This window comes from Pygoscelis adeliae, unplaced genomic scaffold, assembly GCF_000699105.1.
Source record: "Pygoscelis adeliae isolate BGI_AS28 unplaced genomic scaffold, ASM69910v1 Scaffold3, whole genome shotgun sequence".
NCBI classification, from domain to species: domain Eukaryota; kingdom Metazoa; phylum Chordata; class Aves; order Sphenisciformes; family Spheniscidae; genus Pygoscelis; species Pygoscelis adeliae.
Window position 1 is genome coordinate 1842561 of NW_008824446.1, and position 12483 is coordinate 1855043.

General features: G+C 35.8%; 1 protein-coding gene across 1 annotated transcript in view; it reads right to left on the reverse strand.

The window, feature by feature from the left end:
- RYR3 (ryanodine receptor 3) overlaps nucleotides 1–12483 on the reverse strand; it is a 269121-nt gene that overhangs the window by 99004 nt on the left and 157634 nt on the right. Inside the window, 5 exon segments of the mRNA XM_009320984.1 lie at nucleotides 1775–1895; nucleotides 3113–3218; nucleotides 3681–3861; nucleotides 8324–8459; nucleotides 11545–11648. Of these exon segments, the coding sequence (XP_009319259.1) occupies nucleotides 1775–1895; nucleotides 3113–3218; nucleotides 3681–3861; nucleotides 8324–8459; nucleotides 11545–11648 (648 nt within the window).

Below are 12483 nucleotides of genomic sequence, written 5' to 3' on the forward strand. Positions count from 1 at the left end.
CACTATGTCCCATTGCACATAGATTCTCCTATGGTAGACAGGGTCTCCAAGGATATGAAGAAGCAGGTAGTGGAAGTGGGAGACTGCAGTATTAGGCACTAAGCTGGGTGGCTTCATGATGTGTAAGAGGTTTCCATGATAAATTGTCTATACCTTATGGGAGGACCTTGTGGGAGGCAGGCAGAGATCTCGAGTCTGAAAGGACGGGTGAGATAGTGGTGTAGAGAAGAGGGATTTAGTTAGATTGATTATAAAAGGGGGAATTCTTTTGGGACAAGATGAACAAGTACAGAAATAGCCTGCACCTTAATAAAAAAAAACAGGCTTCTAGGACTAAACATTAGAAGTCAGAGTGAAACATTATACCTAGAATTTAGGGAAAAGACAATGGTGTGGAGAAGCACCTTCTTCAGATCAGGACAATCCCAAAAAGAATATGCCTGATTTTCACTTCCTCTGAAAAGGCCAGGGAAGAAATAAACAGCACAGTTCCAAGAAACAGGAAAGGCAATTAAAATGCAATATGCTTGTACAACATTTTAATCAAGCAAGGACAAACTCTATACTGAGTCATCAGTGACCTGGAGAAGGAAGCAAACAAAGGAGCCTAAAAATCTGTATACAACACTGAATTCTTCTGTATGGTTAAATCATTAACAAAACCGAGTGGGCAAAGTAGAGACAGCTGCACTTCAATGCAGACAGCTCTAAGCTAATGCATCTGCAGAAAAAAAGACATGCTTACATGATGCTGAACTTGGAACTGACATTACAAAGAGATCCTGAGGTCATCACTGAAATTCTGTGAAACCATCAGCTCAATGTATAGCAGCAACCAAATAAGTCAACAAGATATTGGGCACCATCAGAAAGGGGTATTCAGAATATGAGAGGGGGCATCATTTTGCTGTTACATAAAATAGAAAATTAATACATAAACCAAACAATTGTATGCCCACATTATCAGTACAACCTGCTCATGTCTTTTGTACATCCCACAGCTGTTTTCCATATTTCAGGACTGCAGAACAGAGATAGTGAAGGTACACAGAAGGGCAACTAAAATGATTCAGGCAATGGAGCAGTTATCTTATGATAAGAATCTAAGTTGAGATTCTTCAATTTGGCAAAATGAGGACTGAGGATATCACTGAGATTTAGAAAATGATTAATGTAGCTGACAAGGTGAATGAAGAACTGCCATACACCAAATCCCAAAATACTACAATTCAAGGGTGTTAATTAAAATTAGTAGAGTATAAGTTTAAAAAAAAAAAAAAAAGAGTTGCTTAAAATGCTTCTTTATGTAGCAAATAGTGAAGTTCTGGAACTTATTGCCACAGGAGTTAGTGGGTACAGACATTGTTCCAAAGGGATTAGATATGTTCTTGGACACCAGTTCCAGAAACAGATATTAATAGGCAGGGAAGTACGCTCTAATCTTTCTAAGCAAATGACTGGATGATGTGGAAGTACAAAGGGACTGAGTCCAAGCTTAAACATTCTATCTAAAGAGATAGCATCTCTACAGCCACAAAGTACTGGGGTGGATGGCCCATTAGTGTGATCCTGTAAAGTATTTCTTATGTTCTTACATTCTCTGCTCCACAGGAGTAAGTATCTGTTCTACTGGAGCAGCTCTAATTGATACATATCTAATTAAAATCTGAAGAACAGTTCCCTGCCTGTACTCAACTCTAACAAAACTGAAGGCTTATGTGCCAAAAGATTTTTATGAAAAGATGAACTGGTCTAATAAAAGTAATGAAGTTACCTTTGTTAACTGTTGACAGCTTTAGTGGTATACTTATAATCCCAACCAAATCTTCAGTTGGCACTAGAGATCGAAGGATTGACCTGATTCGAATAGCTTCCCCTTTTCCACTTTGAATAAGCTGTTAGAAAAAAGTTTATCAATTAAGAAATTTAGTACTGAGGGACATAAGAAAAATTTCCTCAAAATACTGAAACTAACATGATTTTTTTTCTGGAGACACTGGAAAAAGATGCACAGAAGTTCAGTTTACCCCAGCACTCTAATGGAGTTGCTGATTTTCAGCTGATCCTACTTTTGAATCTGTCCTAATTTTGATATCATATCAATAATTCCACAATATTATAAATTCCCAATAACATAAAAAATCCCACATGGATAAGATTCCTAAGCCAATCAGATAAAGCAATGAAACTGAAAACTTCTGAAAGACTCATGTTACTTACAGAACCTACAGTGCCAAGTTTTGAGCTTGCCTCTTTATACTATGAACAGATGCAAACCTGTCTGATGTATCTACTCATTTTCCTATTATTTCTATAGAGTAAAAATTTCAAAAGGCATGAACAACAATGAAGTGACCAATTAATTTCAACTTCTAGCAGAAATCAGGTATTCACAACCCGTGTCTCTGAAAATCTCTTCCAGTAATTTTCTTAACATGAAACTACTATTTCTGGCAACAGATAGCTACACACAGCTTTACAGCTAACAAAGTTAATAGCTTTGGTAATAGTAAGTAGGGAGGCTACAAGCCAAATTTCTTGCTTCTTGTTGTATTGAGATACATATTGTTTTTCCAGCTGGATTTATGCTACTAAAGAATTTTAAATACTGACAAGCAAAAGTCAGTCTAACTAAAACCAAGTCTTGCATGTGGCTATTACAGGCATTACAGCCAAAACAGTTATTTTACATATTTTGCCATGTATTCATGTGGTGTAGATACCATATTTCATCAGTGCACACAAAAGCAGCTCTGTATCACCTTCTTATGAAAATTATTTTTATGGCTTTCTAGAGAACAGTGAAGGGCCAGTTTCAGAAATTTCATTGGTAGTATAAATGTGCAACACTAGTAGTTCACCTTTGCTTTGATTCCATAGTCATATAAAAATTCTCAAATTTTTTAGATAAATAAAAGAGCATAAGAAATCAAAAGACCATGATTCTTTATGAAGAGCTTGCAGGGAATACATCTGTCTAGATACAGCGAGAAATGCAATAAAGTCCACCTTCTGAAGGGAAGAAGCCTTTGCATAGCGAACAGTTTAGTTAGACATGTACAGTTCTGTTTACAAATCTATATTTTCTGAGCAAGTGACAAAATGAACTTACATGCATTTCTGGTGCACAGCGTCCAAGTAAATCTATGAGAGCTGAGTAAAATGACATGATTGCATTGCCCATGTGCACAATCTCCTCCTCATCATCATCATCATCACTAAAAGGTAAAAAATACCAGTGAGCATTTTTGCTAATGTAAGTTTATAGCTCCTCTCTGGAGCTAGATCCATGATCCAGAGACTATTAATCAGATATACTAATTTCCTCTGGCTCCGGATTACAGGGGTTTTATCTCTAGAGTAAGCATGCAATTGAACAGTAATAACTGACTTCACATGAGCATTCTATCTTCCTCTTTCACTTTACCTTAGCTTCATTCCACAACAGCCTTCTCCATTCCTTTGTCCTTCAGGATTCTTCTCTTCTGTAACTCTTATTCCACTTTTATCTAGCTCATACTTTATGAATTCTATATGACAACTGCTTGTGGGTGCGAATATCTAATGCTCTATGTTTGTATAATGCCTTACACAACAGGGCCTGTTATCCACAAATTGCAAGTGTGATTAAACCAGCTATTAAATCATCATTTGCCAAACAAGCATTCACATCTACTTACCCTTCTCTTTTATATGCCTGGGAGGGAAGGTCACGTGTAGGATTCTCTGAGATCCTGATAGCTTCCTGCATAGCTGCCAGCAAACCATTTCCTCCTTCTCCCCTAAGGTCTGGTCCGAAGCACTCTGGCCGTCGAATAAGGAGCTTGACAACAACACTTGCATTTTCCTCAACACTTTCACCTGAGGACCAAAAAGCACTATACAGACTTCCTCTTGAAGTCAGAAGACAACCACATTTTCCCCTAAATTTTACAAAATATAAAACAAATCCTCATCTTATTTTTGAAAACAAAAATGTATCACACTGGCAGCATTGGATGTTCTTTATCAAAAATATATTGAGGTTTAAAAGTGACAGTGTAGGCTTGCCTTACAAAGTTTTACTACACTCAAGCTAGAAAGGTTCACTTTAGAAGGTTAATTTGCTTTTTATGGCAAAGACTACTTTCTCTGGTATAAAGGCTAATAGTCCCAAGAGGCAAGATATCTGATATTGGGGAAGGCAGGAAGGAATTTTTGACTGCAGCCAACCCCCCCAGCCTCTCGCTCTCCCCCCTCTCCTGCAGGACAGTGAGAAAATAGAAGGAAGGTGTGATGACTCATGGATCAAGATAACGACTGTCTAGTAGAGAAAGCAAAAGCTATGCATGCAAGTAAAGCAAAAAGACAGATTCATTCACTGCTTCCCAGGCGGATGTTTAGCCAGTTCCCAGAAAGCAGGGCCTCAGCACGCGTGATGGTTGTTTGGGAAAAGTGCCATAACCACGAACGTCCCCCTCTTCCTCCTCCTTTCCCTGAACTTTCATTGCTGAGCACAACGTCATGGTATGGAGTATCCCTTTGGTCAGTCTGGGTCAGCTGTCCCAGCTGTGTCCCCTCCTAACCTCTTGCCCACCCTGAACTTACTCACTGGGGCTGGGGAAGGAGGGGAACAGGCAGAGTGGGAAAATAAATGAGAAAGTGCTGCACAAGAACTGCTCAGACATAGTCAAAACATTGATATGTTATCAACACTGTTTTAGCCATAAACGAAAAGCACAGCACTATACAGGTTGCTATGAAAAAAGTTAACTCCATCCCAGCCAGACCTACTAATGGGTGTGAGAGTTATTTGATTTTTAATGGGCCAACTGAAGCAAAGCATGTTGCTTAACATTATGTCCTTAGTACTTCATCAGAGCAAAACTCATCTCAGAGTTTAATCTTCTCAATATGACTAAAGAATAACAAATTGTATTTTACGTTAAATATACCTAGAGTAAAATCTCCTGATTCTTTCTACTGCGTATTTAAATATTCGTTAAGTTTTCTGCTTGTGATTTAAAGCCTGAAATTGAATACTTCATCTTTTCTATATACAAAAATCATATTAAATTCAGTTTTAAAGGTCATGGCTTGCCTGAAACAACCCCATTTATAACACCTTTTTGTGGAAAAATGTATGTATATTTGGAAAGGGAAAAGAGTGGGTTTAACTCTTGTATAAATTCAGTACAGGCAGACGGGTTGTGATCTAGATGCTTGCTGAATAAAAGTCATTAGGAAAAGGAATCTTCACATAAATGAACTCTTTGTATGTAACTAACTGCTTCATGGACTGCAGTTAGTGGCACATGGAAGCATGATAGGAATAATAATTGGGTCAAAAGCTCAGCTTATGGTTAAATGCAACTGTTCAGAAATTCACCGTGGCTACCTTATAAGAATACTGACAATCTGTAGGAGGATATGAAATTAATGGGACATGCAGGAAGAAAACAAATTACAGGAAAAGAAACAGTTCACAGTCACTGAACTTGTGATGTCAGTAGCTTGGATCATCAGTATCTGTATTTTATATGCAAGCTACAATACTAAATCAGTACAGAAACATAAATAAGAAGTTTATATTAAACTGAATGTTGCAGCTTTAGCAGCCACCAAAAAAGTAGGATTAGAAACTCTGGTTTAGCTGAGAGCAGCAGTGGTGCTACCAGGAGTCAGAGTCAATGGAAGGCAATGGTAGGTGAGATAACTGGGGCTGACTGGCTCTAGAAGGAGCAGCTAAACACTTTAAACATGTCAATCTTGTATTTTTCCCACTTAAAACACCGGTATGATCTTGATATGGAACATAGGATGAGAGGAAACAGCCTTAAGTTGCACCAGGGGAGGTTTAGATTGGATATTAGGTAAAATTTCTTCACTGAAAGGGTTTGTCAAGCACTGGAACAGGCTGCCCAGGGAAGTGGTTGAGTCACCATCCCTGGAGGTATTTAAAAGACTTTAGATAGTGGTGGACTTGGCAGGGGGAGATTTATGGTTGGACTCGATCTTAAGGGTCTTTTCCAACCTAAATGATTCTGTGATTCTATGATTCTATACCCTAACTACTGACTTTGCACAGATTCTGTCTTTTTCTTTCTTTGTGTCTTTCTTTCTTTCCCCTTTCCACTCACCTTGTTTTCATACTACAGGGAAAAAGCAGGATTTTAAATCTTAATGTCAACAATTTTAGTTTCATGTGGCTAAAAAATTCTAAAGTGAAGATTTTTAAAATAATGAATTAAGTAAAATCTAATCTCAAAAAAATTCACTACGTACCTCTCTATAGATATACAAATGATTATCAAAACATGCACAACATTCAGCTACAGTTACCAGATGTTCCTGAATCTTTGCATGTTTTGTGTATTTTTTGAGAAGGCAAATACAAAACCCCCTTAAAAACTATAAGGGTCTGTTTTAATCCATATTGCAGAATCAAATAGCAAATACAAATAATATTATAAAATGTAATTAATTTTTAGTTTAATAAAACCACTACCAATATTGTTTTGAGTGGCTCATTTCTAATACAGTTTAGATCTAAATGTTAAAAGTTTATCTTAGTTCGGGCAGTTTTCGACACACCAGTGATAGCTTTGTGAGGAGTGCAATTTAGAGTAAAAGGAAGCACATATCAGCAAAAGCCCTTTGCAGGTAGTCAAATTAATCTTTAATGTTGCTCTATGGAAGCCAATAAAAGTTTATCAAGAATTAATTAGTCTACATTTTCAATTTACAATTTCTTGTACACTGCATTTCACCACTAGAATCTTATTCTGACCTTCTCTGTATATATATCTCTTTTCCACATCCCTTCTGATGGGATACCAAACTGCTGAAAACAGCTTTAATACCTTGCAGCCTGCTCTGATTTACCTCACAGGCCAACTTAATGAAGAATTTTGATTGGAGAAAGTTTTGCTTATTCCAAGGATTCATTGGCCAGAATCAAAATTCATTCATGTGTTTACAAGTGGGTGTTTGTTGCTTTTATCTCAACAACCTAAATATTTTATTAATTTATATTTGTAATTGTCCTCTCAAGCAGAGAACACAGAGAAATTAGTAATCTGATTTTCAAAAGTGCTGTTTCCAAAACTGTCATAATGAGAAGGCTCAAAACACCAACCATAACTGTTTTTCAGAAAAAAAGCAGCTGAAACACTTGAAATGAAAACTTAATTCTACTGACTAGCAGTCCATCCTGCAAAGTTTACTCTTAATACAAAATAAACTATCACAAGTAAGATCAAAGTTATCTTCATCTAGTTACACAGAGTACCGTTAACATTTATTTATAAAATCAACAATGAAAACCACACACTTTATTAACTCAATGACTACTTGTTCTACATTTCTTATATCATAGCAGTTTGTCAAGTTAGTTTAGCAGCTCTCTCAATAGCTACAGGCTTATCAACTAATGAATGTACTTCAGGTATATTTACTGAACTGAACAGTAAATATGTTTATTGCTTCTGTTTCAGGTATTATTTGCTAATTTCAGACCAATAGTATGTGAATAGAACAGCCAAAATCTAAAAATTAGACTGTTTAAAATTATTTCCCTTCTGGCTGTCCCTAGCTGTCCTTTAAAACACTTTCCACATTGGCAGACCAGATAGGTGGTGAAGAGACAAATCTTTTGATCTCATCTAATCTCTAATCTAAATTACTAGTTTGATTAAAAAAATCCACATAAACTGGAGGATGCTTTTTGTTTAGTGACATTCAGATAACACAAATTTGATTTTAGCATATTTGTTACATAAATTTGAAAAGGAAATTGCCCACAGAAGCAAGTATAAGATAGTTATCAAAGGAGAAGTTTTTTTCTTTGTTTAAGACATCAGATTTAAGGTACACAGTCAGGGTACTTTACAAACACTGATTCCTCAGAACTATATAAACATGTGACCTATTGGAAATTTGCTTTTTGTAATGCAAAATGGTTTAATTACAAATGTCTAAATCTCCCAGTGGTATAGTGGCCAATAAAGGTCTAAAATCAGTGCTCACTGGTTATGTCTATAACCAGCATATGTGGTATATGTAAATACCACAGTTTACTTACTGAAAGAATTCCTAACATCATTTGCTACCTTAACAGGTTACTCTATTAAATTATGCAAGTTGCAAAAAGAGTAAGGAAAAAATGCAACTAACTATGAAGATTCAAAAAATTACAATAAGCAGCATATACCAGTAATCTTGTATTTGTAATAAGAACAGTATGCATTAACCTCTCTTCATTCATTAGCACATTTTTATGATTAGAAAAGTAATTTTAAGGAAACATTTTGATGGAATTTGGGTGCCAAGAAATCACACTTACTGTTAACAAAAACTGCAAATCTTAAGAATGACAGGTAACGTTCACCCTCTATTGGATTCCATCCAATGTCGGGATATCCTTTAGCCAGCAATACTGGACAACTCTGCAGGCCACAACCCGCCAGGTAGGTAACAACCTACAATACAGAAACAATCATTTATTCATGTGTTTAGATATAAATTTCTAAAAATAAGTATGAAACAAAATGAACATAATCTTTTTTTTTAATAACAAGGTTTTTATATACTAGGCATTTCACCTGAGAAACTACCAACATAGCTCATTATTGCATCAGTCTTAGTTTCTAGTTCTTGCTTTTGATGATGATGATGAAAAAGACAAGCACTTTTATTTCTGAAGTTACCTAAATATATGATGACACAACAATACAAAAACATGAACAAATGTGGAATGTGAAAAGTAGAATAAAATATTGTGGAATTCAGATTTTTTTTTTACAATACATAAACAACAGTTAAAATACTATTTAACAACTTCAAAAATCACTTCAATAACCACATATGGCTAATTTGTTACAACAGTGAAATAAATATTGCATCAAAAGTTTATTTACTATAATTCCAATTTTAATAGATAGGCAAACAACTACATTTTTCAGAAGACTGATAAATATCAGTGAACAGTTTTAAGAGCCTGAAACCAGAAAGATTAAAATTTTTGGTAATATGTAAATTCCTAACACAGCATTTCTTATCAAGAGGAATATCTTTAACGAAGAGAAATCTTTGAGAAATGATGACAAATTTAATTAATCATAGTAAATGGAATTTCTGAAACATATACAAAATGATTTCTCAATCATTTAAAAGGAAATTTGCAGATAACTGCACAAACGTGATTTTTGTTTTTATTTAAAATACACAAAGGACAACATATGAACATGATTATAGTACTTAAATATATTTTGAAACAGGTAATGAACATCAAGAACCTTTCATGAACCTGTAAAAAGAGATGCAAATTATCATTTCTTACAATGGAAGGAAGCCAAAAACAGGTGGCAAAAGGGAGATAGGATTTTCTATTTGGAAAAGGGAGATACGTTATTTTGCTTAAGCGCCCTATAGCAATTCCACCATCCATGAGATCATATTTAGTCATTATCTAATGCCCTAAGAGAGAAATTAGTTATGAATTCAGGAAGAAGAATTATACCTCTGCTGATACAGTGTACAAGTTGCCTCCAAAAGGCTGCAACAGAGGAAAAATGAGCTGATGTGAAAAATTTGCTTATTACAGTATGCAATAAGGAAGTTACTCAGTGCACTCGGTGGAAAAATTATGCAATTCCTAACAGGACTCAATAGTTTTCTAGTATTCATTCAGAAGATATGAGTGAATACACACTTGTAGGAGTCTAGCGGTGCAGTTCATATAGAATGTGAGAAAACTAGTAGAATAAATCTCTTCTCCCATCTCTTTTCAGATTTTATAATGCTACCACCAAACCCTGTAATTTTAATCTATTCAGTTTACTACAGTATGTCATCAGGCCATGGGATACTTTTCTTGTGCAATCCTCTACCTTCCACACATTTGCAGTAAAAAGAGATCAAATTTGCAATGGCAAAATTTCAAAAGTTAAGTTGTCTATGTGTAACTTATTTGCTTTGAACACAGGCTTTATGGTACAAACTTTAGTCATGCAGAAACAGTGTATCATTCTGTGAGTAGGGTATGTATGCCACATTCATTGAACTGATAGCTATACAGTATTTGATGTTTTCTTGTTATTTAGTGTATAGATTTATTTACTGAATAACATCCACATACTTCGCTAGATAAAGTTGTTGACTCACCAAAGTTAATATATCACAGCCAAAACATTACCATTCTTACAGCTAAAACGACTGATGAATTTGGGAAGCCCAGTCTGAGACACATACAGCCTGATTTTTCAGCATAAAATACTGTGTATGTTGCAGCTGATATCTGTTACTGTTTGAACATTCAGCACTCCTACGGTGCCAGGTATTCCAAGGTAAGCAATCAGTAAATGAGGAACATGTAGTTAATGGTCAACAGTGAAATTCAGTTTAAGTGACTTGCCCTACAACACTTTCCATGAAAATAGGAGACAGTCACTGGTGGTGTTCCAGTCACTAGTGGTGTATCCCAAGGGTCGCTACTGGGGCCAATACTGTTTAATATCTTTATTAGTGACAGGACAGAGGGCACTCTCAGCAATTTTTCAAGTGATACAGAATTGATAATTGTTCTCAACGCTACCTTTATCTAATTAGTATATTCCTGTGCTTTCTCGCACCCTTCCCATCCATGTTCTTGTCTCTGTCTTCTCCTAGCTATCCCCATCATATGTCCATTTATTTCCATTTCCCAACTTTTCCTCTCCTGCATATGCTGATCCCACAATAGGTTCTACTCTCATCACAGGATTCTCCCATACTGCACAAAGGTTTTCCCTGTGCTAAGCTATCCTTTAGGTGCTTAACTATTCTCCTCCCTTTATATTAAACACTGCCTTCTGGTTTCTGTTCCCCAATGCTGTGCTAGCACATACCACTTCCTTTCCCTGCTTTCCTCCTCTTCTGACTGTGCACCCATCTTCCATCTCTTAATCTGTTTTCCTTCCTGGATATACAAAGAACTTTCATGCCATTTTTTGTATCCTTTTACCTACCATTTCTAGTTCATCCTGCCTCTCCTCACATTTCCCTTTATTCCTAACCATTGCCAATGACCTGAGTCCTGGATTCAGTTTCCTACTGCAACTACCCTTAATATCCTGTTCCAACTTCCCTTCTTCAAATACCAGCCCTTCCATTCTCTTAGCTCTTACCTCCATCCCCATCAATCTCTACAATTTATTTAAGCCAAAAGACTTGCTTCCTTTCTTCACATTCTCCTCTTCATTCTCAAATTTGCTCCTCCCCAATGTTTCTTGATATGCCTTTCTCCTGTTTCACACCTTTTTTCTTGTCATCCTTTCTACCTGATGACAATTATGAAAGGATGCAAAAGATAGAAGTAAGTCTCTTCTGTTGTGATTCCCACTAAGCGTGAAGCAAAATCAGGGAAAACACTGCTCAGTCAATGTTACCTTGAGACAGCACATACCTAGAGCAAGTGTTTCTGAGGAGATCATCTCCAAAAAATACTATGATCAAACTTGCCCTTTTCCCTTCTAGCACAAGTACACTATTTAATAAATAGGTAAATAGGTCAGAGTGATCACTTACCTTATCGAGATCTGGCTCCTCCAATGCTAGTGCAAGCTCATTGTTGTCCATTACAGAGGCTGCTGCAACATCTAGTGGTGTCGAACCTCTCATTGAAGGAAACGCTGCAGAACAAAGTTAATATACAATAACTAAATTCAGTTTGCAGTAATCACACTCATGCAGCAGAGGAATGGAATCTAGAACATAAACATATTAATAGTACATTGTATGGCTGTTCTTCAATCAAGAACATGGTTAATTGTTTTGAATAATATTAAAATAAATGCTGAAATTTTTTTCTGACTTGACATCCATATCTATAAACATACACAACCACACTGGTTTTAAATGCAGATGAAGAAATCAGTATTAACAACATAGCAAATCAGAGGAATATTATACTATTTCTTCAGCAGAGCAACATGTTAACTATGTAATTCTGCATAACCCTATCAATTCAAGATTTTAAAATATGCCTATATTCAGCTAAAAGACATTTTCAAGCTTCAGTATGCATGTTTTCTTTCTTTTAGTCTTATCCCATTTTCTGTGTTTAATATGGGCAAATGCAGGCATCAAAGTGGTCACTATGAACAGTTAAAACACTGTGATACCACATGCTATCTTGCCTTGTTATACCTTATTAATATAGCCATCTATCTAGCCAAGACAATTTTCCTTGTGTAACAAAATCTAATGCACACACATTAAAAAACATACACTCAGTGTTCCAAAGGAAAAATATGAAATTTACATCAGTCGTCTAAATGCTAGAGGGCAGGGAAATGAAACCAGATGAAACAGGCAAGCACCATAAAGGGTTAATTTAATCTTAGATTTCCAGTCACAACTATTTTGAATGGAAAAAATGCCAAACTGTATGGATTTAATCCTAAATTTTTCAAGGTATTTAAAAACACAGATTTAGACTATTCTGTTTCTATATAAGGACGAAAG